General features: G+C 44.9%; 1 protein-coding gene across 4 annotated transcripts; it reads right to left on the reverse strand.

Annotated features, from left to right (window-relative positions):
* Positions 1-1,246: 1,246 nt before the first annotated feature.
* On the reverse strand, positions 1,247-24,160 carry CAPN6 (calpain 6). Of its 4 annotated transcripts, none has more exons than XM_032331126.1 (13): positions 24,011-24,160; positions 17,654-17,833; positions 9,904-10,035; positions 8,704-8,912; positions 7,995-8,187; positions 7,036-7,229; positions 6,738-6,815; positions 6,444-6,630; positions 4,877-4,999; positions 4,513-4,715; positions 3,802-3,923; positions 3,321-3,457; positions 1,247-2,934 (listed from the first exon to the last, which is right to left on the reverse strand). In XM_032331126.1, the coding sequence occupies exons 2-13, from the start codon at positions 17,816-17,818 to the stop codon at positions 2,752-2,754; spliced, it is 1,926 nt and encodes a 641-aa protein (XP_032187017.1). In that variant the 5' UTR covers positions 17,819-17,833; positions 24,011-24,160; the 3' UTR covers positions 1,247-2,751. The 4 variants fall into 4 exon arrangements, with proteins under 4 accessions (XP_032187017.1, XP_032187019.1, XP_032187020.1 ...); XM_032331128.1 differs by lacking the exons at positions 17,654-17,833; positions 24,011-24,160 and adding exons at positions 11,889-12,004; positions 16,626-16,824; XM_032331129.1 differs by lacking the exons at positions 17,654-17,833; positions 24,011-24,160 and adding an exon at positions 16,638-16,824.
* Positions 24,161-26,245: the final 2,085 nt, after the last annotated feature.

The raw sequence follows: 26,245 nt of genomic DNA on the forward strand, positions 1-26,245 counted from the left end.
GTGGTCAAATACGTAGTGGTGTGTATTAGTGCATTGGATTCCCTTTGGGAAATCCAAATGTACTGACAAATTATACATGTATGAATGTAAGTACTAATGTGCGTGACTAAGTGAGAGAGGTAAAGATTCAGAGAGACACATTTTGTATGTATGCCTGGTATAGCACTGTGGATATACAGCTGGTATTATAAATGTAGGGAAGATATTTCCACTTTCTGAGGGATGGCATATTTTCCTGGAAAAGGTTGAGGTCTATGAGTCAATAGATATGATTACCTAACTAATAATCATGATATGATTATTAACTGAACCATCTTGAGTAGGGTATTTAGCCTCTCAGTGACTGAAATTCCTTGTTTTTGAGAAAAGGGGGAAAATGACAGCACATTATAAGGTTGTTATGGGCTTTAAAATGAGGTGAATAGTGTAAAGCACTGGGCATGGAAATTGACACATAGCAAACAATCAAAAACAGTGTCCGTTCCTTTCTCTTTTTACCATTGGATTTGTAGGAGGAAAAGAAATTCTCACCCTGCTGGAAAAAAAAAAAAAAAAGGTAATAGCTTCTTTGAGCTTAATTGTAATATCATAGTGCCATCTGTTGACCATATAGAACTATTACATTACTTGTACTGTAGAGTTCATTTCTGACAAAGCCCTACCACGTCTGGACACCTGTAGTTAAAATGTCCTCTCCAGTGTGGTCAGAACTAGTGCTGTAGGGATGGGGATTGAGGGCTTTATTAAAGGAAGGACTGTTCTGCTTAGCTTGGAGAACCCTCCCTTGCCTAGATAGCCTTGCCTGTCAAGAGGCAGGGATCAAGGAAAACAGAGAGGAGCTTCCCCATACATTATCCTAAGATGGGCAGATAACATATTGAGTGTGGAAACAAGTACATGAAGTCTTCTCATCCATTTGGCTGATGGAGAAAGGAGATGGTATTTTCTTCTGTTGGGAAGTCTGCACTTGAAAGATCTGGCCACTGTAGCTTTGGCCTGGAGTCCAATCCCATAGGGGTTTCAAAATCATGTAATCCCAAATACCATGTAAATATCCTTAAATGTGGAATGGAAGAGCTCCCCCTCTGTTCTCCCAACCTCCCCCCCCCCCCCGCCCCCCGATTAGCATCAGGTCGCACAGATTCCCCTATCCCCACTACCAACTCTAGTGGCTCCAAAATGAGTCTCAAGAGGTGGTCTCTCCTGCCATCTTTCCTGGGCCAACAAATCAAGTCAAGACTGGCCAGTTTATTGAATGTGAACTTTATTGTGGTTTGGATTATGTAAGGCAGTGTGGTGGGAAGGCACTGCAGAAGTTACACAGACTGGAAAACATGGTAAGAAATGAGTGAGCTAAAAAAAAAAAAAAAAAGAAACCTACAAAATATATTTTTAAATGAGTGCGTGCTGGACTAGACTAAGTACTACAACTATGTTCTTTCTTCATCATTGCAGAAGCATTGAAATATTGTCAGAAGTGGGGGTTGGGAGAGGTTAGGGAAGGCTTCATGGAGGAGGCGATATCTATGCTGGACCTCGAAAGAGGGGTAGAATGTTGATAGATGAGACGGAGGGAAGAACATTTCAGAAGGACTGACTCTAGAGAAAATTCCTTAGAAATACTGAAAAAAACAAGAGGGCAAAAAAATGCCCCCAGGGAGCAAACCTTCCCAACTGGGAGGCCTAGGGTTGGGACCCAAAATCTCAAGCCCCCAGGTGGGGTCTTCAGTCCCAATGATATTAGGAGGCACAGGACAATGGGCTTGTTTGTAAACCTAGCAGCAGCAGGAGGTTTCACATTGCAGTCAGGGGCCCCAGATTGGCTGTACAATATGCCTGGGTGGGTTTTCTCATCCTTTCGGGGGTGTGTGGTACTTATTCGTCCTTCCTCTTGCCCGCTGACTGCCTGAACGGTAGTTCGTGCGCGCCCACATGCGCGTGTGTGAGTGTAGGTGTGTGTGGATGGGTGGGGGACCGAGGCTTTGTCTCCCACTGCAGCTTCTTCCACGTTTCCCTCTTTGGGGCACACAGCTGGCTTCCATCGAGCTGGAGCTCAGGCCCTTCCTACTCACTGTCTCAACCTCACTGAACTCCAGCTCGTCATTAAGCACCTAGGAAGCTTCCTCAACATGAAGGTAAAACCTACTGTGGGGGGTGACTTGGGTGAGGGCAGGACAACACTTTCCGGGGGTGGTGATGTTGGGTGGTGTTTGATGGTGGTGGCGGCGGAGGTGGCAATGAATGCTGGTGGTGATAAGGGCTGGGGACTCAGAAGCAGGCTCTGGCCACTGACTAAAATGCTGCTGGCAAGTCTGTAGTGTTCAGTCAGGAGCTGGGATATCAGGCTAGACCAGCTTGGCCTTGATCACCCCTCCTCCCTCCTCAACACGCCCTACAGGGGAGAGAACGTTGGGTGCCTGAAAGCAGCAAAGCCTTCTGTAGGGTATCCAGGCCGTTGTTGTCCTGCTCAGATCACACCCCCGGAAGCCCCAGAGATCTTTTTGTTGGAAAACATCTGTATGATCTCCACATAGGACTGTCACCTCCCCCTGTCCAGCTGCTGGAGGTATATAGGTTATGTAGCTACTGATGCTACCTGGATCGGGAGGTATGGGGAATTTATCAGAGGAAAGGGAAAGTTAGTTACTGTGAGTTTCATTCTTTGAAAGGAATATGGATTAGGTAAGACCTGGCACCTGACAGAAAAGGGAAGGCTGGAAAGCTCTGTCAGGATTCCCTAGAGCTGAAGATTTAGAGCTCAGTGAGATCATCGCTGGAAATGACCTTGAAGCTGATGTGGCCCTGCTTGACTTTGGCAGTAGGGCCACCCTTCTTACGCAGGTACAGAGACTTCAGATCACGGCAGTCGCTGGGGTCAGCATCCAGAGTAACTTGACCCAGGAACTGATCACAGAATTTCCGGCTGTTCCACACCTGGAGAGACAAATCAAGAAAGCAAATATGAACCACCCTCTGTGAGATCAGACTTGGCCCAATGGCATCTAGAACCCAGTGCTGAACTTGGAAAGCTCAGCTTTAAAACTGAGAAACTCTCCTGATAATGGGCTCTGGCTGACAGAAAGCTACCTCAAAGAGGAGTGGTGACAAGCCAGCCAGGAGGGCTCAAGGTCAGCATCAAGCTATGTGAAGGCTTTGTAAAGGCAGCTGGGCAGAGGCACTAAGTCAGAAAAACAGCAAAGTATCCTAGATACTTGGGATAATCTAGCACCTGGAATGGAATGGGAGCCATCCAGGAGGCAGGGCGTGTGTGTGGGTGGGGGGGTGGGGGGTGGGGGGTTGTTACTTGTTCACAGTCTTACCTGCACTATAATAGGAATGTCAGTGGTCCTTCTATAGAAGATAGCCTGGGTGTCAAAAATGGCATGAACAGTATTCTTCTGGACAGGAGAACGGACTTCCTCCTTGCCACACTTGATGACCAAATACGGATTTACGGCTGGAACAAAGCGACAGTTGCATTTAACCAAATGATTACAGTACCCTTTCTAGACAGTCGAGAAACTAGTTCACAGGGACTTTTCAGCCTAACACCTGGGTACCAGGTGACCTCGAACCCTGGTTCCCAATTCCCTTTTCTTCCCCATCCTTTATAAAAATGAATAGTATGTAGGCCTTGCCCAAGGAAGTTCACATCCCATTCTCTGTCCAGTTCAACAGCCATCCTGACTTTCCGAGGCTGAAAATACCCCTGGAGAGAACCGTTCATGACCACCTTTTCTAAACATATGTGCAATAAACGAAACTGAAGTTTGCTTTCCAAGACACCTCTGCAGTTCTTACTTTCATTGGCATACTTCTTCTCCAGGCCCTCTGCACTATGAACAGTGATCTGGGTCACCACCTTTGGGTAGCCACGAGCCAGGTTCCAGCAGGACATCTTGGGCATGTCCAGAGTCAGTTCCCTGGAACATCAAAGAGAAGACACGTTACTGATGATGAATGCCCTCTGATGAGATCAGCCTGCTAAGGCAGCCATTGTTGCTGAAAAGCATGAAATGCTGAGTGACCCAGCTCATTCCTCAGACATGGCTTATATTTTAAGAGTCTGTTTTCTTTTCCCTTGGCATTAAGGACCAGAAGATAAAGATCAGAGTAGACAGGGTTGAGGTGAAAGGTAGCTTTGGTGACCCAGCACTCAGAATATAATAAAGGAGCAGTGAGGAGTGTCAGCTACTTAAGAGAAGAATAGAGCCAGCCAGAAAATGGAAAAGAAGATGTACCTCGAAAAGCTTGGGCTATAGGCCTATTCCCCTGAAATGGCAGCCCAGAGCTCTGAAGCTCAGACCTCTCCCGGAGAATTTTTCATGGTTACAAAAATAACCATTTTGAGAAATAGTTCTACCACTGTCATGTCAGTGAAGTCTGACTCAGACAGGTTGTCCTTTTGCATGTCTGCATAGGAGGAACAGGGTCAAGGGAGGTTGGTGGGGGGTCAGAACTGGAGGCAAAGCGGAGACTAGGAGTTTGCAGGGCTGGCCACAGGAGCTGAACCTGAGCTGGACAGGCACTTCAGAGAAGATTCTCAGGAGAAACTCGCTGGTGCGGCCATGTTGGAACATGGTTGGGACAAGCACGTAGTTGCCTTTCTTCAGGTACTTGCTCAGAAACACGGTGCGGGTGTCAATGTAGGTGGAAGTTCCAGCACGCTCTTGGATGTAGAGATGGTGGAGACGGAACTTGCGGTTCACCTCTACCTGGAAATGAGACAGGACAAAATTCTCCATCCCACTCGAATCACAGGGTTTGTGTTAGGAGATCCTAGGTCCTCTGTTTTCTTTATCCTTGGACCTATCTTCATTCCCCTCCCCGCTGTGACTCTGTCATTATTCTCTCTGCTCCACGTGCCCAATCTTACCTTGAAGAGCTCAAAGCCAATGATGTAATTGTCAGGTCTTCCCATGCGGCGGTAAGTACGCAGGTCCTTCTGCTGCAGTGACATAATGACCTTGTGCCCATCCTCGGGCACAGTGAAGATGTACTAAGGGAAAGAGGCCACCAAGGACTTTAGTTAGCACTTCCGTTTCAGCTAAGCCAGCTCAGATTTCAGGGAAGGTAACTACATTGAGGAGCAGAGACTCCGATTATTTTCTGGGCTTTGCTACGGATCAGACTCTGAGGCCTTGGCTAACTCATGGGCTTGTTAAGTGCAGATTATATACCATTCCTCCCTATGGCATTTGGCATGGATTGAGAGACAACTTCATGCCTGGGTCTTTGATGCCAAAGGGATTATTCTTCTTGGTAAGATATTGGGTTTATTTTAAATTTTCCCTTGCTTCAAAAAGCTGCCCACCAAAAAATTCCAGAATCCATAAAGGCAAGAGGCACTTTTGTTTGGCTTAGCCTGATACTATAGCATCCCCCTCAGCTAGCCTCCTACAGCCAGCCCAGATATGTGGCTTGGGGTGGGGCTGGATCCACTTCCTTGGAGAACTGATTGATTCTTTGCCACCCTCTGCAGGAAAGCTGCAGACCTGTGCCTGAGACTTGGAAACATCATCTCAGGGCATCATCGTGCCATTGGGCAGTAAAACTAAAAGGTATCTGATTGTTCTCTCTCTCTCTCTCTCTCTCTCTCTGCTTTTTTCTCTCCCTCCAGCAAGAAACAGAAAACAAATTCAGAACCATAGGTTTGCAAGACCCATAAAGATCAATCTTGTATGGACAGTTAAGATTGAAGCCAAAAGCCCATTTCTCTAGCTCGATGTGCCTGATATTTGAAACATCTCCAGGGTTGTACATGGGGATGATGTCAGGTAGGGAGCAGGGCGGTAATGGGAACTTTCCTTTCTTTAAGGACAAGACATACCCACATAAGGTCAGTCAGAATTCTGGCCTCCCGTATGGGTATCTCATCAACACATCTGGGGGCAAAACCATCAAGATTATTATAGTTTCAGGCTTTTGGATGTTTGGATTTTGTGCTTTGGGGCGTGCCAGGGCTTGACTCCAATGGATCATGTGGAAGAGCATTGAAATGGAGGATGGATGGGGTGGGGTTACTGATGGGGAAGTGCTTCGGATCCTGGGCAGAATGACCTGGCTCTGGGTGAGAAAAGGGAGGCATAATGATGGCATTCAGAGAAAAGTCAAGAAATGAAAAAGTATTGAGAGAGTGTCTGGAAGCAGATCCCTTTTGCCTGATGAGAGACCATCACAAAGAGCCACGTCAAGCAATATGGTGCCAGGAGAGAGGCAGCCAGAGGAGATGGCTCTGATTTAATAGTATTGCCCACATACGTCGCTGCAGTAGACACAGTCTGCAGTGACTTACAGCATCTGAGCCAATCCCTAGACGCCTCGGTTGATGAATATTACACAATAGCTGCAAACTGAAAAACCAATATCAAGGAAATACTGCAAGGTGAGACCTGAGTTCCTATGGCCTTGAGAAGTTGGAGGTAAAGCAAATTAATTCAAACCTGGGGATTCTGCAGGAAGGTATCACGATTGTTATAGCAGCCTCCTGACCGGTTCATCAGGGGGTCATCATCCACAGTCCAGCATCCGACCACTGATTCCAGCTCCTTGCGGCCAAAAAGAGGGTTGTTCACATTGCGGCAGACATTCAGTTCGTGAAAGTTGCGGCAAAAGTCCTCCAGGCTCATCCTGAACAGAAGGAGGGCCCAAAAGAAATGAACATGGTGCTGAAAACCTACCGTGGTAGTTCCATGTAGGGAGCCCCAGTGCCCTCAGCACAGAAACCAGCCACTCACCAGAACTCTCCATCATCAGACATAACAAGCCCCAGGTTCTTGCGGTCTGCCACAGTCAGCTGCTGCCACTCCTCAGAACTAAAAGCGATCAAATGAAGAGATAAGCAGTTAGATTTACCATTGACTTCCTACAGGAAGCACACCAAAGGACCGGAAGTGGTGGGGATTGGGCCTGCTTTATTTCACCTCTGGCTGGGTGATAGACCCCACAGATGTCACTAAGCAATGATAGCCTGCTAGCAATCTGGAGGGATGCATTGAGAGAACTACAGGGCTGTCCAAGTGAAACGTCACTCACATCTCGCTCCAGGGACCACTCCATTCCTGACGCCCCAAGGGGTTCCTCAGGCGAACCATATAGAGCTTCTCAGTACTGAAGACTTCCAGCAGTCTCTCTCCAAGACGGATCTTGCGAATATCAGTCATGGTGTATGTATGGCCCTTCAGGAGACCCCAGTCAGTTTCAACTTCTTGCTCCTCCTGATTGGGAGACTGAGAATAAAGGAAAATACATAAAGCCACAAGAATTGAAAGACCCAAGGCCTGGCTCCAACTTTTCCTTGATTGGTTTATCCCAGTATGGTCGAAGCCAGTTCTCGCTGAGCCGATAGAAATTTTATCCAGACACCTGACTGGACACAAAGCAAACGAAAGAAAGGAAATAAAGAATTTAATATAATAACCCACTTAAACAGTTCAGATTGAAACTACCCACAATTTTATACTGATACAAGCAGCTTAAAAATTTGGTGGGCCTGGTTTATTGTGTGAACAAACAGCTATGACTTCCACCACCAGGGGCAGAGGCAGGAGGAATAATTTAGCAGAGGTTACTTATACCAGTTCAAACACTGCACTGGCCCCCAGTTTGATAGTTGGTACAGAAGGATAAAAAGTTAAAGATCTGGGGCACCTGGGTGGCTCAGTCTGTTGAGTGCCTGGCCTCGGCTCAAGTCATGATCCCAGGGTCCTGGGATCGAGTCCTGCATCAGGCTCCCTGTTCAGCGGGGAGCCTGCTTCTCCCTCTGCCCCTCCCCAACCCCTGGCTCATGCTCTCTCTCTCTTACTCTCTGTCTGAAATAAATTCTTAAAAAATAAAGAAAGTTAAAACTCTGTGGCCTCTGATCAAGGACTCAATGTATATTATTAATTTTCTGGACACCATAATGCCTTCTCCTGAATTTCTGGGGAAGAGTGACATTCCCTACTAATTTTGTAGTGTGAGCAAAGAATAGTTGTTTTGGAGAGACAACAAACCTCAATGGTGCAACAGATCAGTCCTCCTTTGGTAAATGTTTTGTACAACTCCCCGAACAGCTTGTACTTCTCCTCAACCAGCTCAGTGTATCTTCCCTTCTGCATGTCAACAGTCTCAGCCAGTGTGCCAGTGAAGTCCACGATGATATCAGTGGTGGTCAAACCATCAAGGGCTTCATAGCAACCAAGCAGCCTGGGCACAAATATGCAAGGTTATCTCAGTAAACTGATTTTTCCAGGTCGAGAACATCTTGTTCCCAAAAACTAGAACAGTTCTCGCCCAGCCAGCATTTACCAGCTGGCTTTTCTCGAGGTATGAAATGAGAAATATTCTGAGATGATAGTCAGAGATTTCTAAGCTTCGGTTATGTTGATCAAAGATAGTCCATGAAGAAGCTTCCTTGTCTAGGTAAATATTAGGGAAGGAGAAAAAGTGAGGCCATCACTCTATGTGATCCACTGATTAGCAGCAGGAAGGAGCACCTAGGAATAGGGAGGGGGTTTAATGGAGTCCAGAAGAGCTCATTTCTTTATCTTCCAGGATTTTTGAGGACCAAGCCTAGGCCCAAAGCAATGCCTTAGATCTGACTGGTATCCTACCCCATTTAAACTCAAGGGCTCGGCTGGGTGAGAATGATCTTCCAAGGATAAATATGGCCTTCCCTCCCTCGTCTACCCTGACCACTGACCGGTCAACCCTGCTCCTTACTTTGCATAAGCTTTTTCCAGTAGAGCATTCCAAAACTCATTCATGGAGGTGGAGAAGGAGAAAACCAGATCTCCATTGATGGTGGGCAGCAAGTCATCGATCACCACCTCAGTCCATTCTCCAAAATGCCAGAAACGGAAGCGAAATATCCCAGCATATTTATCGAGTTTTCGAGGGTCCCATTCCTGTTCCTTATGGTTAGGAATTGTCTGGAAATATAAGAACAGTCATACAAGTGTTATTCGCCAGACTACACCCAAATACTGAGTTGCATTTGACTTCCAGCAAAGATATATGGCAGTAGGAAGCACACCAAATAACTTGGTTTGGGTCTAGGTTGGGAAGTCTTAATTTGGGCATTTTTTGCTCAAATTTTGCTTCCCTAGGTCAGTTTTGTTGAGGATAATATTACTGTGCAGGCCCCGAATACACATGGGGTGACTGAGGGGAAGCCAGTTAGGGATTCAGTTATTTCCCACAGATAATTTACAAACTTGATCATGAGAAACTGTCTATCTAAACATTCACAGTTGTGTGTTTAACCACCTAAATAAGGCATTTTAAAAGACAAAATCACTGAAAATACAAGACCCCTGTACTTTCGGGTTTCCAAATTCTGTCCTAGAGATTTCATGTAGATTCTATATGGATTTGATTCACACCTTGAACAAAATTATGTTGAAGAAACCCTCTTTATATATTCAGTTACAAATTGCTCTTCGAAAATTCTTTTTCTGAAGAAAAGTCAAGTCAACATTTCAATGCCTTCAACTTGACCTAAATGCTGAAGGAATTTTTTTACTTGAGAATTTATTAGAACCTTCTCAAAGAACTATTTCCATCTTTCTTGTCTTTTCTGTTATTCATATCTAGGACTTCCTGGCCCCTGCTGGCTCTATCCTCCAATCGGTGCAGAGAACACCAGTATGCAGAACTACTACATCAAAGGGCTACAAGTGACAAAAGGTCAACTAATGTGTGACAAAGCGAACAGAATAAAATGTTTATGGTAAGAATCTAGGTGAATATAGAGGTTCTCCCTGTAAAATTCTTTCAACTTTCTGTATTGGTTAAAAAAAAAAAAATCCTCATAATTCAAGAATTGAACAATCTAAAAACCTTACAACCTGATTTTTCCCAAATTACTAAGGAAGACAAAAAGGTGGAAATTGAGTGAGGTCTCACAATAGAGGGGGATACCTTTGTCCAGTGAGACTCCTGAACAGCCAAACAGGAAAACGCAGAGACCATCGGCTTGTGCCCCAGTCTCCCTTGGATCAGCTGGTGGTTGCTGATGTTGCCCACAATCAGACGGGGGTCGTCACAGATGTCCTATGGATACAACAATTGGTTCTAAGGGGTGGAAAGTGTTTCCCAAGAGTCAGCGTGAGCTGAGGTAGGCAGGACAAAGATAGTGACTAGGACTTCCATAAAAGGGATAAAGGGAAGGTTGGGGGTGGGGGGGTTGTGAGGACAAATACAAAGCAGTCAATCATCTGGAGCAGAGATAGGGTTATGAGGGGAAGTGGCAGGAGAAATGAGAGGCAAGGATCCAATGAGACAGGTCGAGATAGGCTGGTGGTGGCGCTTAGAATTAGCATTGTGGTTCAGGAGAGTTTTCCCTTAAGCAGTGAGCTTTTGAAGGGAACTAGAGATTAGCACATTGCATTCTGGTCCTGTTGGTCACGAGGAGATTTTCTGAAGCACCTGTGCCTGGAAGGGTAATTGCATTTCAAAAGACAAGGCTGGATAGTGGTGAATGCTTCTCCCTCCCTGGGAAAATGAGTTAGAAGACCTTATACAGAAAGCCCTTTCCCCAACAAAAAGCAAAGGCAAGAGCAGTCTCCATGGCAACTAGATTTTTCCACATCTTTGGATGAATATAGATGGTGGCAGTACTAATAGCAGGTGGTAATTGACCACTCACAGAAGCACTTCAACACACTCTTTTCCCACAGAGGTTGCTCTGAGAGAAACCAGACAGAGGTGAGGGGCACTATTTATGTCTTCCCAATATGTCAACAGCTGTGCTATTCCCACGGTGAGTAGGAAAATGAGACCCAAATTATACAATGACAACACAATGTTTGAGGGCACACTAAAGTTATTTTCAAAGTATAATCAGTGTCTAGAGGAAGGATCCCCAAAGTTTCCCTGGTGGTAGATAGAAAAGACTGAATAGCCATAGTGACACTTGAGTTGAAGCTTTAGGGATTCCTAGCATGAGGCAGTTTGACAAGAGAGAGGTATGGAGGCACAATGGGTAGAGAGGCATAGACAAAAACATCGCTGCCTCCATAATATCCCATAATTGAAGACATGATTGTGTGACTCAGAGAATCAGCACTTGCAGAGTTCAAAAGCAGGAAATACCAATGAAGTCTTGAGTAGCTGGAGAAAGCTTCATGGAGGAAGCCGTTGGCCGGTACCTTGAGATTCTGCTTACCAAGCAGAAATAAATCTTAGTCTCAAATGGAAAGAAAATCTAGACATATATCTTTTTAAAATTTATTAAATAGAGACAGCTATATTTTTCTGGTTCTCAAACCTCTTTTTTTTTTTAATGGACATAATTCTCCTTGATGAAGGGTCTGGTCTACAGAATGAAACATTCCATGTATTCTTTAAAAGCCAAAATCACTCTGGAAAGGAATAAACGTCCTAGGCAGGGACAAATCCAAAATAAAGATTAATTGGGCATCCCTCTGCCAAAAAGAGGGGGTTAGGAGGGTTTTCAGTTTGGGATTTTCTGGTCTTTTATTTATTTATTTATTTAAGATGCATACCTAGTGTCTCGACATTACTTGTTTTGTCTTAGAAGAAGACTTCTATCTTAATATCTTTTTATGGTTTGGGACTTGTCTGTTTTTTCACTTATTGATTATAGAGTAGGTATGTTGGGTGAATTAGGCCCTGATATTCTTTTTCTCCCAATTGTTTCTTTGCCCTTTCTAAGATGAAACTAAACACAGCTTTTTCCTGTGGGCCAGGTGTTATCATTTTATTTGGAGCAAGACATAAACTTATATAATGATTTCTTGGGTTTAGATTATGCAAATAATTGTTGCCTAGCATGGAAAAACAATAAAGTGAACACTGATGTATAGAAAAGTGTGCTTTTAGATTATTAAGGCAAATTATTTGCTGATTTCACATAAAGTTGTTAGTGGTTTGGGTTACATTACAGTGTGTTGGATTGCCACGAAGCTCTCATTTCACAACAGGGATCCAGGCTCAGCCAACACTCTTGTCATGCCAGCTTTTATTCAAGACTTAAAGGGTCACATAAATGAACAAATACCTGTAAACAGAACTCAAATTGAGAAACTGGGTAATTATTCTCCTGTAGATCCAAGCTGAATGTGGTTATTGTGTGTGTGTGTATGTGTGTGTGTGTGTGTGTGTGTGTGTGTAATCATGAAAGAATATAAATTTGGGCCCCACCCAAATCTTTTATTTTCTATTTCCTCTTATAAACTGACCCATGGCCCAGTTTTCCTTTACCACTCGTCATGCATGATGGATGGCCACTTAATAATGGATTTTAAAACATGATAAATTAACAGCCATAGATTGTCAAAGCTAAAAAAAAAATCTTAGGGATTATTTACTCAACTTGTTTATTTTGCAAAGGAGAAAAAGGCTCAGGAAAAGGCAGGAAAGGCAGGAAAAGGCAGCAACTTGCCCTTCCAGGCAGGCAGCTAGTTAGTAGGAAAAGTAGGACTAAAGTTTTAGATGCTTCAATAAGACGTATAGTTAGCGAATATGCTTCATGCCTCTCTGCTGAACACTCGCCTAATAGCTCTTCATTGTTCTGGAAAGAATTACTTAAGTTATATTTCAGCTTTTGGTTCCAGGCTAAATATCACCAATCAGCTTTAAACTCTTCAATTTAATTCACTCAATGGGAATCAATCTCTGGTGTATGTCAGCAATGTGACACGAAAAGGAGAAAGTCTTTATTATGCTACAACCTCTACCTCTTTCAGGAAGGTAAAGGGTAATAAGCCAGTGCAAACTTAACGGACAAATGGACTTTTTTGGTGACACATTTGAAAATAATCAAATGGCTGTTTATTGATTTTTTCCCTAGTCTCGGACAATGGGGTGTCTTCATGTTGGAAGTAAGGAAGTAAGATGGGAGAATTTTTTTCTGTAACTCTGAGCCCAGATGGAGAGTGAAGAGGGGGCTATTGTGGCCTGAGCTCTGCTGGACTGGTAAGGAATGGAGTTGGGGAGAGGTCACAGCTCACATATTCACATATTTGGGTGGCTTGAGAGGGAGGGTGATGCTGGGCCCCTAATGGCTCCCAGCTGTGTTGGCACAGTTGCTGTGTTCCTTGAACTGGATCATTTGTCAAGGCAAAATAATTTCTTAGGAGGAAACACACACAACTAGAAAGCTGGACACCAAGAGTAAAGCCAGGAATGGTTCCTGCATATCCCCATCCCTGAGTCAAAGCCCTCTATAAGCAAAACAGCTTCTCTAGGAAATATGTTCTCTTAGCTGAGCACTGAGAGTCCTTTCCATTGTCCTCACCTCATCTCCCTTCGCAGAGACCTCTGGAAGACTGGGGAGGGAGACATAGGATTATCAGGCTTGGAGCATTTCCAAGAGAGCTCCAGGCTTGCCATGCTGAGGGGCTAGGGGTCCAGACACCCAAGTCACGACATAATTATCTTATTTGAGCCTTCAGGCTTTGGCTTAGAAGACTCCAAGTATAAGTCTCAAACTGCTTTAATTGGGAAAAATGTACACATCCATGAAATGAAATACTGTTCAGCCATCGGAGGGACAAACTGATTACATGCTGTCACATGAATGAGCCTTGAAAATGTTATGCTAAGCAAAAGAAGCTACTTTTCAGTTCCAAGTAAAGTCTCCAGAGCCAGGCAAATCTAGATAGAAACCCAAAGCAGATTAGTGAGTGCCTGTGATGGGGGTGAGGGGTGTTACTCACTGCAAATGGGTCCAAAGGGTCTCATGGGGATGATGTGACTGTTCTACTGTGAAGTTTTTGCAACTTGGTGAATTTACTAAAAATCATTGCCTCGTACTCTTCCAGCAGGTAAATTTTACAGTCTCTAAATTGTGCTGTGGGAAAGCTGGTCAATGGCACAACTGAAAATAAGCAGGACCGATGGAGATAAATGGGATGGACCCATCCAACTCTCTTCGACTGTGTCACCGGTGGAAACATGAGGACAAGTCAGGTTGGGGGGACATGATCTCTGGGAAGGATAAGAACTTTATGACCACCCTAGGCCAAAACTACTGCATGGAGGTGCCTGCTTCAGCAGGGAGCTGGAAGTGTCTATTAGCACAGAGGAAAGTGTTTCCCGTTTACTCTTTCCTCCCAGGCAATCTGTCACTGAGGGCTGTGTATTCTGCTTCTGATGTTGCCCCTCATTGAACTTCCCCTTCCATTCCTACCACCTTTGGCTTTCATCCAGACCTTCATCACCCTCCTCCCACCTGGGGTAGTGAAATGGCCCCTGGGGAAGGTATTCCTCATGGAAGAACCTGAGCAAAGGAAATGATAAGTAGGGACAGAGCTCAAAACTCTACCAGAGCTGACAGAAGATCTTGTGCAGGTTGCCCTCCCTTCCCCCACAGCTGCGGCACAAATCCCCATGAGGGTTTGAACCTCTTTAGTCCGGGATTAGATGTGTCTGACTCTTAGACACTACTGTAGCTGGGTATGAGTCAGTCAGGAAAAAAAGCCAGAGTGGGGTAGAAGGGGAAAGTGGCTGGAGAAGAGATTTTTTTTAATGGGAATTTGGCAGCCAGATTTCAGCCCTAAAGATTCTACCTGAAGACTTACAATCACACTGTTAGTCAGTATAAATCGGCATAGTTTAGAATTTACTATGACTGTATACGATGAAGCTCCAGAAGGACAGGAAAGTTCAGGAACACATGTCTCAAGCCATAAACCAGTGTACCCAGGAAGCTGAGCCAAAAGCTGGGGCCAGCAGACCCCTGGAGGAGTTAAAGAGAAAAATTTTTCTCTGGAGGGTATGGCAGATAAGCCAGCCCTGAGTAACTGCAAAACATTCCCATAATCCCTGCCTATCTAAAGTGGCTCCTTAGGACACAGCAAGGGAGGGGCAGTTGGGAAGAAGGGGACACTTAATCCTGCCCGAGGATACTGGGGGCTTAACTGAAGTCATTTGGTTCAACTAGCAGTGGGGTTTACAGGCATGAAGGCTTATAAAGGCGGAAGCTTTCAAACATGGGAAAGGAAAGAAACAGAGACTATCAGTTTAATCATGCGTCTTCCATTTTAGAGACTTCAGAAAACAGCCCTGTTTGAGGATGAGGCTGTGTGGCATGCCAAGGGACAAGATGTCTGTGAGCTTTCCTACAAACCGGCCTCTCAACCTTGCCAACGAAGCGGGTGAGGCCAGCGACCCATCTGGTCTTCCTGAGCCAATTCAGAGAGGCCCAGGGCTGTCTTTCTGCTTTCCTGATGGGAGGCCAGAGAACTTTGACGTGGTTCTTGACCACAGGCTTGGCCTCCACTCTGGCTGGAAAGGAATCCAGAGCCTTTTGAGGAGACTCAGATGGTGGTCCAGAACCTTGTTTTTCCCTCCTTCCCACAAGAGGCCCCTTCCCCAACCACTCCAATCTGCTGATCTCCCTCTTCTTCAAAACCCTTCAGGATTTACTGTCTGTATGTCTGAAGATAACATTTCCTTATATCAGGCATTCATTTATTATTTAACTCTTTGATAGCTCAATAGCCATCTCTCCCACTAGAATGGGAGCACCTCATCCCAGGCTGTGTCTGTTAATTGCACAGAGGGTACACAGAGTAGGTGCTCCATAAATGTTTTTCAAGACACTCCCTTTAGGCTTAAGACTAAGCTCACAGTATGTTCTCAGAAGGGAGAGTATGGGTAATTTAACAGATGTACAGCATCGACCCAGGGAGGAGGAATGTGGGAACCGACTGGGGGGAAACTACAAATCTTAGCAAAGGAGGGGACCCAATTAGCTCTGTGTCCCATGCCACACAGCAAGGCAGCGTGAACTTTGGGGTCAAACCTGGATTCAAATCCCAGGGTGTCAGCAGTTGGACCCCAGGCAAATTCTTACCTTGTCTCTGAGACCCAGTATCATCATCAGTAAAATGGACATAGTAATATTTACCTCTAGTTTTCAAACCAGAAAAAAGAATCACATTGGAGAAATGTATACAATACCTACCTTGCCAAGCCATGGCGAATGAAGAGGAAATGAAAAAAAAAATGTACAGAAAAGTCTAAACAGAGTCTCTAGGCCCATGGTAGGCATGACATAAAGCTGATTCTTTTTCCTACCCACCCCAATTCACCTTCTCTTTCTGATACCCCTCACCCTGGAAGGGGTATTGCTTGCTTCAGAGGTGAGATGGATTCTTGCCCTGGTTATCAAGTTTTTCCCTTCCCTGCTAATCGATCTAGGGTTCAGTCCACAGAATTTGGAAGAAGGCAGCAAAGGACAAAGGACTGAGCCAAGAGAGAGGAGGGAGCATGTGTCTCAAGACCCAGCCAGTACAGAAAGCATTTTCAGCTTGGTTCACATCTGGGAAATGGCTTCATGTTGGCTTGCAACTTTGCCACCCGTTGGGTCTCCTCCTATCTCCCCCAGGACCTCTTCCTCATCAATCATTCCTTCCCTCTCCTGTGTCTTCAAACTCTTCTTCTTTACTGTTTACTCTTTGGCCTAGAAATACATTCAAGTCTGTCCTATTTTAAAAAGATATCCTCTCCACCGCCCCCCCCCACAAAAAAACCTTCCTCAATTTCCTGCCTCCTTTTCAACTATTTCTGCCCTATCGATGTCTATCATCAGCCATTCATAAGAGTGGCACTGAGACTACATATATTTATTTGCTCCGTGCATTTCTACCCAAACAAAACAAAACAAAACTTACCCCTCTGCATACCGATTTAGTGGCTAGTGAATTCTGCTCACATTTCCCGGATTTTTATTGCAGGTCAGTGATCTGTAGGGATGTCAACAACTGCAGGCGCAGAAAGTCAGGAGGACTGTCATCTTCCTTCCGATGGAGAGGACTTCTCCCAGTCTCATACTCTCAATGACTATCATACTTTGCAGGCAAACCCTGAGACCTGTCCTTCCAGTCATATAGGAGACGCAAGAGCCTTAAAGGGACCAATGTATCTTGGCACCACCTGCTGGCAACCTACGGCAACTGCAATGGCTCTCGTGAGAAGTCCATTTTGGAGCGTAAGCCCTGGAAATTCCAACTAAAAAGTTGCAACCAAAAAGCCTGTACATTTCCTAACAGCCTTCTATGGCCTTTGGGAAGCCACTTCGGAAAGGAGCTCAGGTGTAATACCCTTCCTCCAGTTACACGCTTTAGAGAGGGCGAGGTTGCCGGCCATTTATTCTACGGAGTCCATCATTCTATCATTGTATGCACTGAGCTCCCTCTCACACAGGGCTGGTGAAGTGGTCCTGAGATTTGCTTTAGAGACATAATATACAGCTGTTTCACAGAGAACCATAATAACTATTGATAGGTGATAAAAAGAGCTACACTCCTACTTAGATCCCACCTGGCTGATGGCGGGGGGGCGGGGATCCAGGTGACAGTATCCAAAGAGTAACCGAGAAGTCTCCCTTCCTCCCCCGCATGCAAACTCCATCTTGTCCTTGTAGAGTTCATTTCATTTATGCTGGTCCTATCAAGAGTTTTGTTGTTCTTCTTTTAAATTTGCTGTCTGACCAAATATGACTGAAATTGAAGAGACCTCAAGCTAGAGTCAGAAGCACCGATCCGTAACACTTGCCATATTAAAGCTGTCTCCTAAACCCCTTTGCATGTGGTAGGCTGTGTGAGAGAAACAGGGCACCAGGCAGAGTTATGATGAAAGAGATCAAGAAGGAGACAGAAAGTAAAAAGCAAAGCAACCAACAAACTAAGGACAAAGTTACCTGGGGACGTTTCCACACCACCTTCCCAGGAAGCAGCCGGTTGTAGAAAAGTGAGTCATTCTCAGGCAGAAAGGTCGGGTCACAGAACAGTCTGCCATCCTTAATGCATTCCTGCTTCAGTTCCTGGTACTTCTGGTTTTTGAAGACCTTCAGAGGAGGACCCATACTGCTGAACTATGTCTAGAATGAGAAAAATTGTGGTCATTGGAGGAAGAATTCTTTTGAAGATTACCTGAAATTAGACAAAGAGTAGTCACCCCAGTGACTTATTCCTGGAGCTAGGAATGTGGAGCTTGGCTTTAGAAGAAGAAAAGTGAAGATATTCAGGGAAAGTAGGGTCCAGGCTCAGCATGGGGCTTTGCCTAAGGGAGACAGACATTTGGGGGCCTCAGTTTCTTCCTCTGCCAAATGGGGCAATATAGGCCTGAACAATATTATCGAAAAAATATAAAATAAATGTTAAGATTGCTCATTAAATGTGAGTCATTAACATTTAAAGGGCTATCTTCCATTTTACATAGAGAGGCTTTCAAACAAAGGACAATGTTAAATTCAAAGATAAAAGAAAAAAGTCATTTTATTACATTCGGAATAAGTTGGTGCCCTGAGGGCCACACACTTTGTGCTTCCGGGGAGAAGCAGACCCTTTCACTTCTACGGAGCCCCTTTACACAATTCCTTCCCTTTTATCATTTAAAGAGCTTTGCATTTTTTTATTTCTGGCCAAGAAGGCTAATGCAGGCAGTAGAGCTCAGCAGATGGCCTCCAAATACAAGGGAAGATAGAAAGATTGTTTGTGACTTTCTTCTTCAAAGTCTAACATGCAATCATCTGCCCGCTTTAAAAGCAAGACTCTGAAATTCAATTACACTAATTTGATGGACTATATATTTTTATCCCATGGCAATACATTGTTGTTTTCTTTGCTTTAAAAAAAAATCTCACATGGTTATATAGAGAATTAATATAGTGGCTCTTCAAGCAATGGTCTGAGTGCCCCACACTCAAATGTCCTTCACAACTGATTTTTTAGGGGATAATTTGAAAGACAACTTAGATTTTAAGTAGTTTTGGGGTGATAATAAGGTTCTCAATCCCCTTGCTTGATTTACAAAGATAGATTTGTAATGATTTTAATGATTCTCGATGTTCAATGGTTAGTAAGAGGAGGGCTGTGAAATTTACATGGTGCCAATTATTTTAAAAATACATTTTATGGATAAATGTCTATATTTCGTGATTGCATGAGGGTCAGAACAGGCAAATCTAAGGTCCGAGTATCTGCTGAAAAGTTGGCGAAGTTTGAAAAAAAAAACTAATTAGCACTTTAAAGAGTGTCTGTGTAGGTAACACAGCTCAAAATCCAATTAATAAAGAGGGAGCCACTATTTTATGAAAAGTGAAATAATAATCAGACCTCTCTACGATCTTATTTCATGTCCTTTCAGTATTACATTGAGATGTCTTACTGGTAAGGAAGACTTCCTATTTGAAAACCATTAAAAAAAATGAATTTGACGTTAGTTGCAAACTACAATATATAAAAGCAAACTTATCCCTTCTCTGAATTCAAAGAATAAGAAGCTGAAAAGAACCATAGTTTTTTTTTTTAAACTAATATATAGCCTTATTTATTGACCATTGTTTTTCAAATTGAAGGTTACATACAGGACACTGCAAAATACCAAAATGTCTTTAGTCATCAGATTCAATTCTGTTCACATATTTTAAATATTAAAGTGTTTCTCATTGTATTTGGAGGCATGGGTGGTATCAGTAATAATTTTCTGTTAAGTAGCATCAGAGCCAACTGAATGTATACTCAGTTTCCTTTTTGGGGCCTATTACAACTGGACCCCAATTTTCATGTGTGCTCTAACTTATAGCAAACACTACTGTGCCTCTGGCTTTCCCTGGAAGGTTTGGTGGACTGCCAGAAGCTGGGGATTGTAAATGGGGGATAGTCTGGGGCAATTAGGGTATTTAGTTTGCCAGAACCTCCTAGTCCTTGAACGTTTTGGATAAATGGGTATTTCCTGTTCTTACGAAGGCCCTCTGCCCCCATGCCTCCCTTGCTGCTCAGTCAACGGGCGAGTCCCTGTTATATAAGGAAGGCTTGTCCACAGACAGAAACCACATCAATTGAAAAGAAAATCAGGTTTGATTTGAAAAACCAGTATGATCCCAGTAGACCCTTTCAGAAGTACAATATCCAGCTGATGTGTATAGGGCAAGGCTTCGGGTGCGGGCACTTGCATTTGGGGGGGTGCACAGTAAATATGGAATAGCAGGCTATCAGCCTGAAATTTGACAGGCTTTCATTTGAATAAAATCGTAGCCTCAAGTCCCGTTGGACCAGCAGAGTAGAACTGTGTGCCCCATTTCTGGCTCGGTTCCTCTGTGCCTCTATTTTCTCATCAGGGTAGTGGGGTTATCTCTCTTGCCCTCCTTACCCTGTGGCTGTACCTAATGAGATGGTTAGAGTAAAAGTGCTTTGAACAAGTGGAAAGGGCTCCGGAAAGGCAAGATACACATCATCAGTGCTCTCATGGCCTGGCACGGAGCTGGGCGCACGACCCGCTGACCAGGAAATATATGTTGAGTGGACAAATGGTCTGACACAGACAATTAATGTTTGCATGTATCATCTGAAACATGCATTTTAGTTCATGTTCTCTTCCCAGCAGCCATGTTTAGGAGGCATTATCTGAGCCCTTTATTTTGTATCTGCAGAAATGGCAACTTACAGAAGAGACAGCTAGAAACGTAAAACTGACTCTAGCCCAGGTCTGTGTAATGTCAGATTCAGCGTGCAGTGTTCCCTCACACCACGCTGCTTCTTTTGGTCACCAAAGGGACTTTTTTTTTTTTTTAAGCTCAAATGAGGGAAACCCTCCAAAGCAAACATGATACCTAACTTGGAGGCATTCTGCCTAGAATTTATTGCCATGGTGAATATTGAAAAGATTCTTTATGTCCTCGGTCTGATGATCATGGGAGAATCAGAACCCTTCACCTCGGAGGGTTCATTAGAGAAGTCTGGAGAAAAAAAAAAAAAAAAAAACTTCTGGAAACCCAGAAATTGTAAGTCGGGTTTGTCAGTTTGTCGCAAACAATTTGCCCTGCCAGAGCCCAGGATAGTGGGGAAGGGAGCGCTCCTTCTTGGTTATCTTACGAAGACAGGAGGGCCTTTAAGTTAAAGATGGCATATTCAGAAAGTCAGTAAACAGAAACAAAGCTAGGGCTTAGGGTAGCAACCAAAGACAGCCTCTGGCTAACAAAGGGACCCCGTGTCCTGAGGGTCGTACATATCATGGGTGATTGGGTGAAGCCAAGTGTGGGCTTTTGCATTGAGACGACGGTGGCAAGCAGTACGATTTCAATGAGGATGTACTGCCTAGAGATAGAGCATGAGGAAGGCTGTGTGGATGCAGGCAAGTGGGAGGGGTGGGTCCAGAGGATGGAAAGTGGGAAATTGCCAGGGGGAAGTTGGGGGAGCTTGCCACGTAGAATAATACAAGGGCTGTAGTTGGAGGATGGAGTTTTTGCTACATACTGGACTGGAAATCGCGGGGGGTGGGGTACTGGGCAAACTCCTAAGAAGAAAATCACTCGTTCCTCACCTGTGGGTCAGCCTTAACACAGAAACCAGATTTTGCTCTAAAACGGGAAATCTGCCTCAGTTTCTTAAAGAGGACTGTTCTCTGATAGAGGAAATCTGGTCTGCAGGCTACAAGCTGCTTTTGCCCAGGGTGAGTGGGAGAGGAAGGGCAGGCATTTAGGGGGAGAGAGCGGGAAAGCATGGCTCCCGAGGTGGTGTCCTTGGCTGGCTTCCCTCCCTCCCCGCGCCACCCCAGTTTCCCCCTCTGTGCTGTACTCTAAGCAAGATAGGAGGTAACAGCTCTTAGGAGTTTTCAGAGCAAACCAAATGCAGGAGACCTAACTCTGTCCAGGCATGAAGTAGGCAGCACTTTAGCCTCACAGGCAGGGGTGCTGTGGAGAGGCAGTAGCAATAAAAACTCAGCATGCACGTTCCACAGAGTGCTGGCTTCAGCAGCACAGACACTAGAATGGGATGATACTGAGAAGATCAGTGTGGCCCCCACGCAAGGATGACAGGCATGCTCCCCAGAGAATAGTGCTTCCCATGGCTTCACAGGCAGTCATAGCCCACATCTATGCACACGCCTCTACCAGGGAACATATGGCTGACCAGATTCCAATGGCTGGCCAGATATCCTGGGGTTGGAGTGGGAACATAAATGTCCTCGGATCCAGCCTTATCTGGGACACATCTACTCCATCCAGAGAGAAGACTGTTCAAAGAAATTGGAAGAAAAAAAAAAAAAAGAGTGCACAATTCCCTTTAATTCCATTATTGAAGAAATTTATCAAAGAATACAAAACAATTTGGAATCATAAAAAGAGCACAAGTGGTCAGAGGATTCAGGATCAAGTCCCAAATACCACCGTTTAGTGTAGATAACAGCTCTGTCCCTCAGTTTCACCGTCAGCACGACGGAAATACTGTGGCTGTTTCGTATACCTCAGGGTATCACGCTGGTGGGGGTGGGGGGAGGAATCTAATAAAATTAAGCATGCAAACATACTTTTAACTGTTAAGCATAAGACCAATGTCCAGCAGCGGTATTAGAAAACATTCATTTTTAGCACATTAAATCTCATCTCTGTCCTTAGGGGAAAATGAGACGTAATCACCTGCCTTAACTAAGATACTCAGTGACCTTTAAAAGACCGATATAAAATGGCCCCTCTGCCATTCGATATCTCCTCTCTCTTCCACCTCTTCTTGACTGGCTTGCCCCACTACACGTTTTCCCCCTCTTGGATGAATAAGCCCATCCTATAACTCGCATTTTACACCCTTGCGAGAATCCGCTTCCAATTTTCATAGAATGTTAACCTGGAAGGACCCTTAGAAATCATGACACCCAGCTAGCTCCTGGCTTTCACAGGAAGGTGAAAGCCCGGGTCCAAGGTGACATACACAGTTAATGACAGAGCTGGCCCGAAAACTCAGACCTCCTGCTTGTGAGAATTCTCATTGTCTTCTTCTCACAAGAATGCATGCAAGAGTTTGCGCTTGAATTGCAAGCTGTCAGAAGGTGAGATGATTTCAAATCAAGGCTAATCAAAGAAACACTGTCTGCGGGTCACAAAGGGTTTTTTTTTTCCTGCTTTTAATTTAGGAACTGAAAACACCCAAGGATGTGGGTAAGATTTTTTTTTTTTAAACCTATTCCTCACAACACAAGTGTTTAGCCTTATCCCTGGCCTGCTAGGGATTCTGTAAGGATAAATAAAGAACAGTATTCAAATACCAAGTATCACACGCGTACACGCGCACATGTAGACAAACTGGTAGGGGAGTTAATTAGCAGCCCCCCACCCCCTCAACCGAAGAATCTTTTTTTAAATTCCCCCACACTATACAATGTCCTTAATTTCACAACCGAGATTAACAAATGAGACGTTAGCCATATTTCAGTAAAACATGTATACAAACCACAATGCTCTATCCTGAAGCCAGAGGAGACTGTTGGGATGCTAGAATTTGTTTCATTTTCTGAGAAGATTCTCCCTGAACCACAGGCTCCAAATCCTCAGAACCAATTTTCAATTGCAATACGGGGATCCTTTCATTGCCCTCCCCCCCTCCCCCCCCCACTCTGGCCAAGTAGCCCAGTTAAGCCCCTGGACCGTGAGTGGCAGCGGAGTGGGGAGGAAGGGGATAGAGCCTCGGCTGCAAATCAAAGTTTAAGCTAGAGGGAAAATCAGAGAAGAAGATCAACCTGTCACCGGGGCAGGAGGACCCCCCCCACCCGACCAAGCAGACAGGACAGCCTTCGCTGCCACTCCGTCTTGTGCAAGAGCGCACGGCCCGCGCACCCCAATTCCAGGGTTTTTAAAGACCTTTTGTACACAGTGTAGATCCACGATCATGCCCACAGCTGTGGGTCAGCAGATGCCAGAAGGAAGCCCTGTCAGCCTTGAGAGGGTTTCTCCCTCCACACCTCCCTTCCAGGTTCGTTCTTCCTTATCAGGTACTTTGGGTCACAAGAAGACAAAAACAACAACAAAAAAGAACGACCCCACACACAACTGACCAGATATCACCGGAAAAATCTCATTGCCAGACAACCGCAATCCCCCCGATCAGAGAGTGTCCCATCCACTTTGAAGTTTTCAAACTATTCCTCACGCCTATTGGATTCCGACAACTCGTAAAAATTACAGCTGCAGAGTTTGATCAACTATAAAGTTCAAGTTGCTTCACCTCCTCTAGCCTCCAAGTTATCCAGCAAAGAAAAATGTGCAAATGTCCTCTCTGCTCACCTGAGTTATCCCAGGAGCTTTGCTGCTGCTGTCGCCGCCGCTCTTGGCCAGGTAACCCCTACAAAGTCTGTCCAGTCAGTGCAGCTGAACAAAGATTCTGGCTTTCTTAACCTGAAAACTATTTGGGCTGTACCAAGCTCTGCTCACAGGGGGAGGTGCCTCGCAGAAACTTCAGGAGCCTTTGCCCCGCCTCGCAGTCAGAAACTGATCCTGAGTCATGAGGAAAATCTGGAAAGCTCCCCCTGCCAGATGTGCAGACGGGATGCCCACTCCAGATCCACCCACCAGCAAATTGGAAAACTCAGGAAGCCACGTTTGAAAGCTCTCTCTGTTCCAAGGAGAAAGAGGACTTTCAGGGAGGGGTCTGATAGATTTCGGACTTTTCTGTCCTGGGGTGAAGAGTGCAGATGACTTGAGAGGGGACATGGAGACAATAATCGGGAAGCGTCGACTAAGTTCTTAGGGGCCAGGCTGCAGACATGGCCCTGGTGTACGGATCTCGGAGGGTGGAGAGGGCTCCTGCAAGTGAGTGGGAGAGAAAGCGGAGCTGATGGGACACAGGGAAGAAAAAGATTGCTTTGTGAAGCCACAGGTTACTTTTGGCCGGAGGCAGAGAGAAGGGAGTGTGAAGAGGGAAAGGAGTGGAGTTTGATTCCAAGGCAGTTCGTTTAGAAAGCCTGATTTCAAGCAAGGAGGCCCTGGTGATTATGCCTGGCCCTGTGAGGCAAAAAGCAGAGCAAACAAGTGTCTGCTCTGAAGGGCCAAACCAAGAGGCTTCAGGGGGCTACTTCAGGGCAATGCCTGTAAAAGCCTCTGCTGTGTCCAGTCAAGGCCCTGTTCCCTGAGACATTCACTGGGACCCAGTCCCTGGGACGCCATTCCCCAGTTGTGTTTGTTTGTTTCGATGTTCACAACCTGTGAAGACTCACCATCTCGTTCCTTCCCCAGCTTGCCTAACCGATGGGGTGTCAACTTTTAACCTTAAATTATCACTCTCTGCCCCGTCCCTAGACCGACTCTCCGCCTGGCTAGTTGAAGGGAGGGAGGGAGACAGAGGAAGAGGGAGAGAGAGAGACGGGAGAAGGGAAAGAGAGAGAGAGAAAACAAGTGAGCAAGGACTCCAAGAGGGAAAGAAAGTGTACTCTCTCTACTCCCTGGAAACGGATCAGAGCAATTCTGTGACTCTGGTCTCTGAGACCTTCCTCTTGGCATTTCCCCATAATGCCCTCTGCGCCTGCTCCTCCTTTATGCCAAGATAGAACCTGAGCCAGAGGTAGGGGGCAATACAAAACACCGAAGTCCTAATCCAATTTGGTTCCTGAGTGACAGAATTCTCAAGCAAGTATGCCCCCATGTTGTAGGATTTGAGCTTTGAAACCAAGCAGGGGGTGGGGGGTGGCAGTGTTTTGTTTGGGGTCATCTTCTTCCGCTTCTTTTCCACCATAATTTTTAAGTAGGGAATCAGAGCATCTGAGAAGCTCTGTAAAGCAGCTTGTTCCGCATTTGAGCACCCCTAATCATTTAAAACGTATTCCCTCGGTTGAGCAAAACTCAGCTTCGCACAAACCTTTTCGAATTCCTCTCTCACATGACCGACTCCTGCCATATTTGTCATATCACCCCAAGCCTTCTGTCTTCCAGGCTAAATAGTTTACTTAAAGCATGCTTACTGGGACACAGTTTCCAGATCTTTGCCAATCTGGTTGTCTTCTAAGCAGATCCTGCAGCTCAATTAAATCTGACTTCTGTTCCTTGAATGCACTTCTATTATTTGCCTGATTCTGTGCTTACACAACTGACTTTTATTTTAACCTAGATGCTGGGGTTTACATGCCTTTCCAAGAACCATCGCCTTGTTTACTTTTTATTTCAGTGTATCCCTTGGAATTTTTTTAGATCTTGAGTCTTTCAAGTAAAACATATTCTCTTTATCACTGTTCCTCAAACCTTTTTTTCATAATCACATCTCTAAAGAACCTTTCAAGACATTATTTTCTTAATCTTTTCCCATGGGATTTTTCATAGCACAGATATGCTGTACATGTGTTTATGTACTTACTTTATGCATATCTGTGCTCTATATATAAAAATTTTTTTCACTCCCCAAGAAGGAATTTTTGTCCTCTTGTGGGCACTATCACCCCCACTGCGAGTACACACTCTATAGCACTAAGAATCTTTTATCAACATATTTGATCAACCACTAATACAATTACTGAATGAGGTCAGGTCCAG

The sequence above is a fragment of the Mustela erminea genome, chromosome X (assembly GCF_009829155.1).
Source record: "Mustela erminea isolate mMusErm1 chromosome X, mMusErm1.Pri, whole genome shotgun sequence".
In the NCBI taxonomy this organism is placed as follows: domain Eukaryota; kingdom Metazoa; phylum Chordata; class Mammalia; order Carnivora; family Mustelidae; genus Mustela; species Mustela erminea.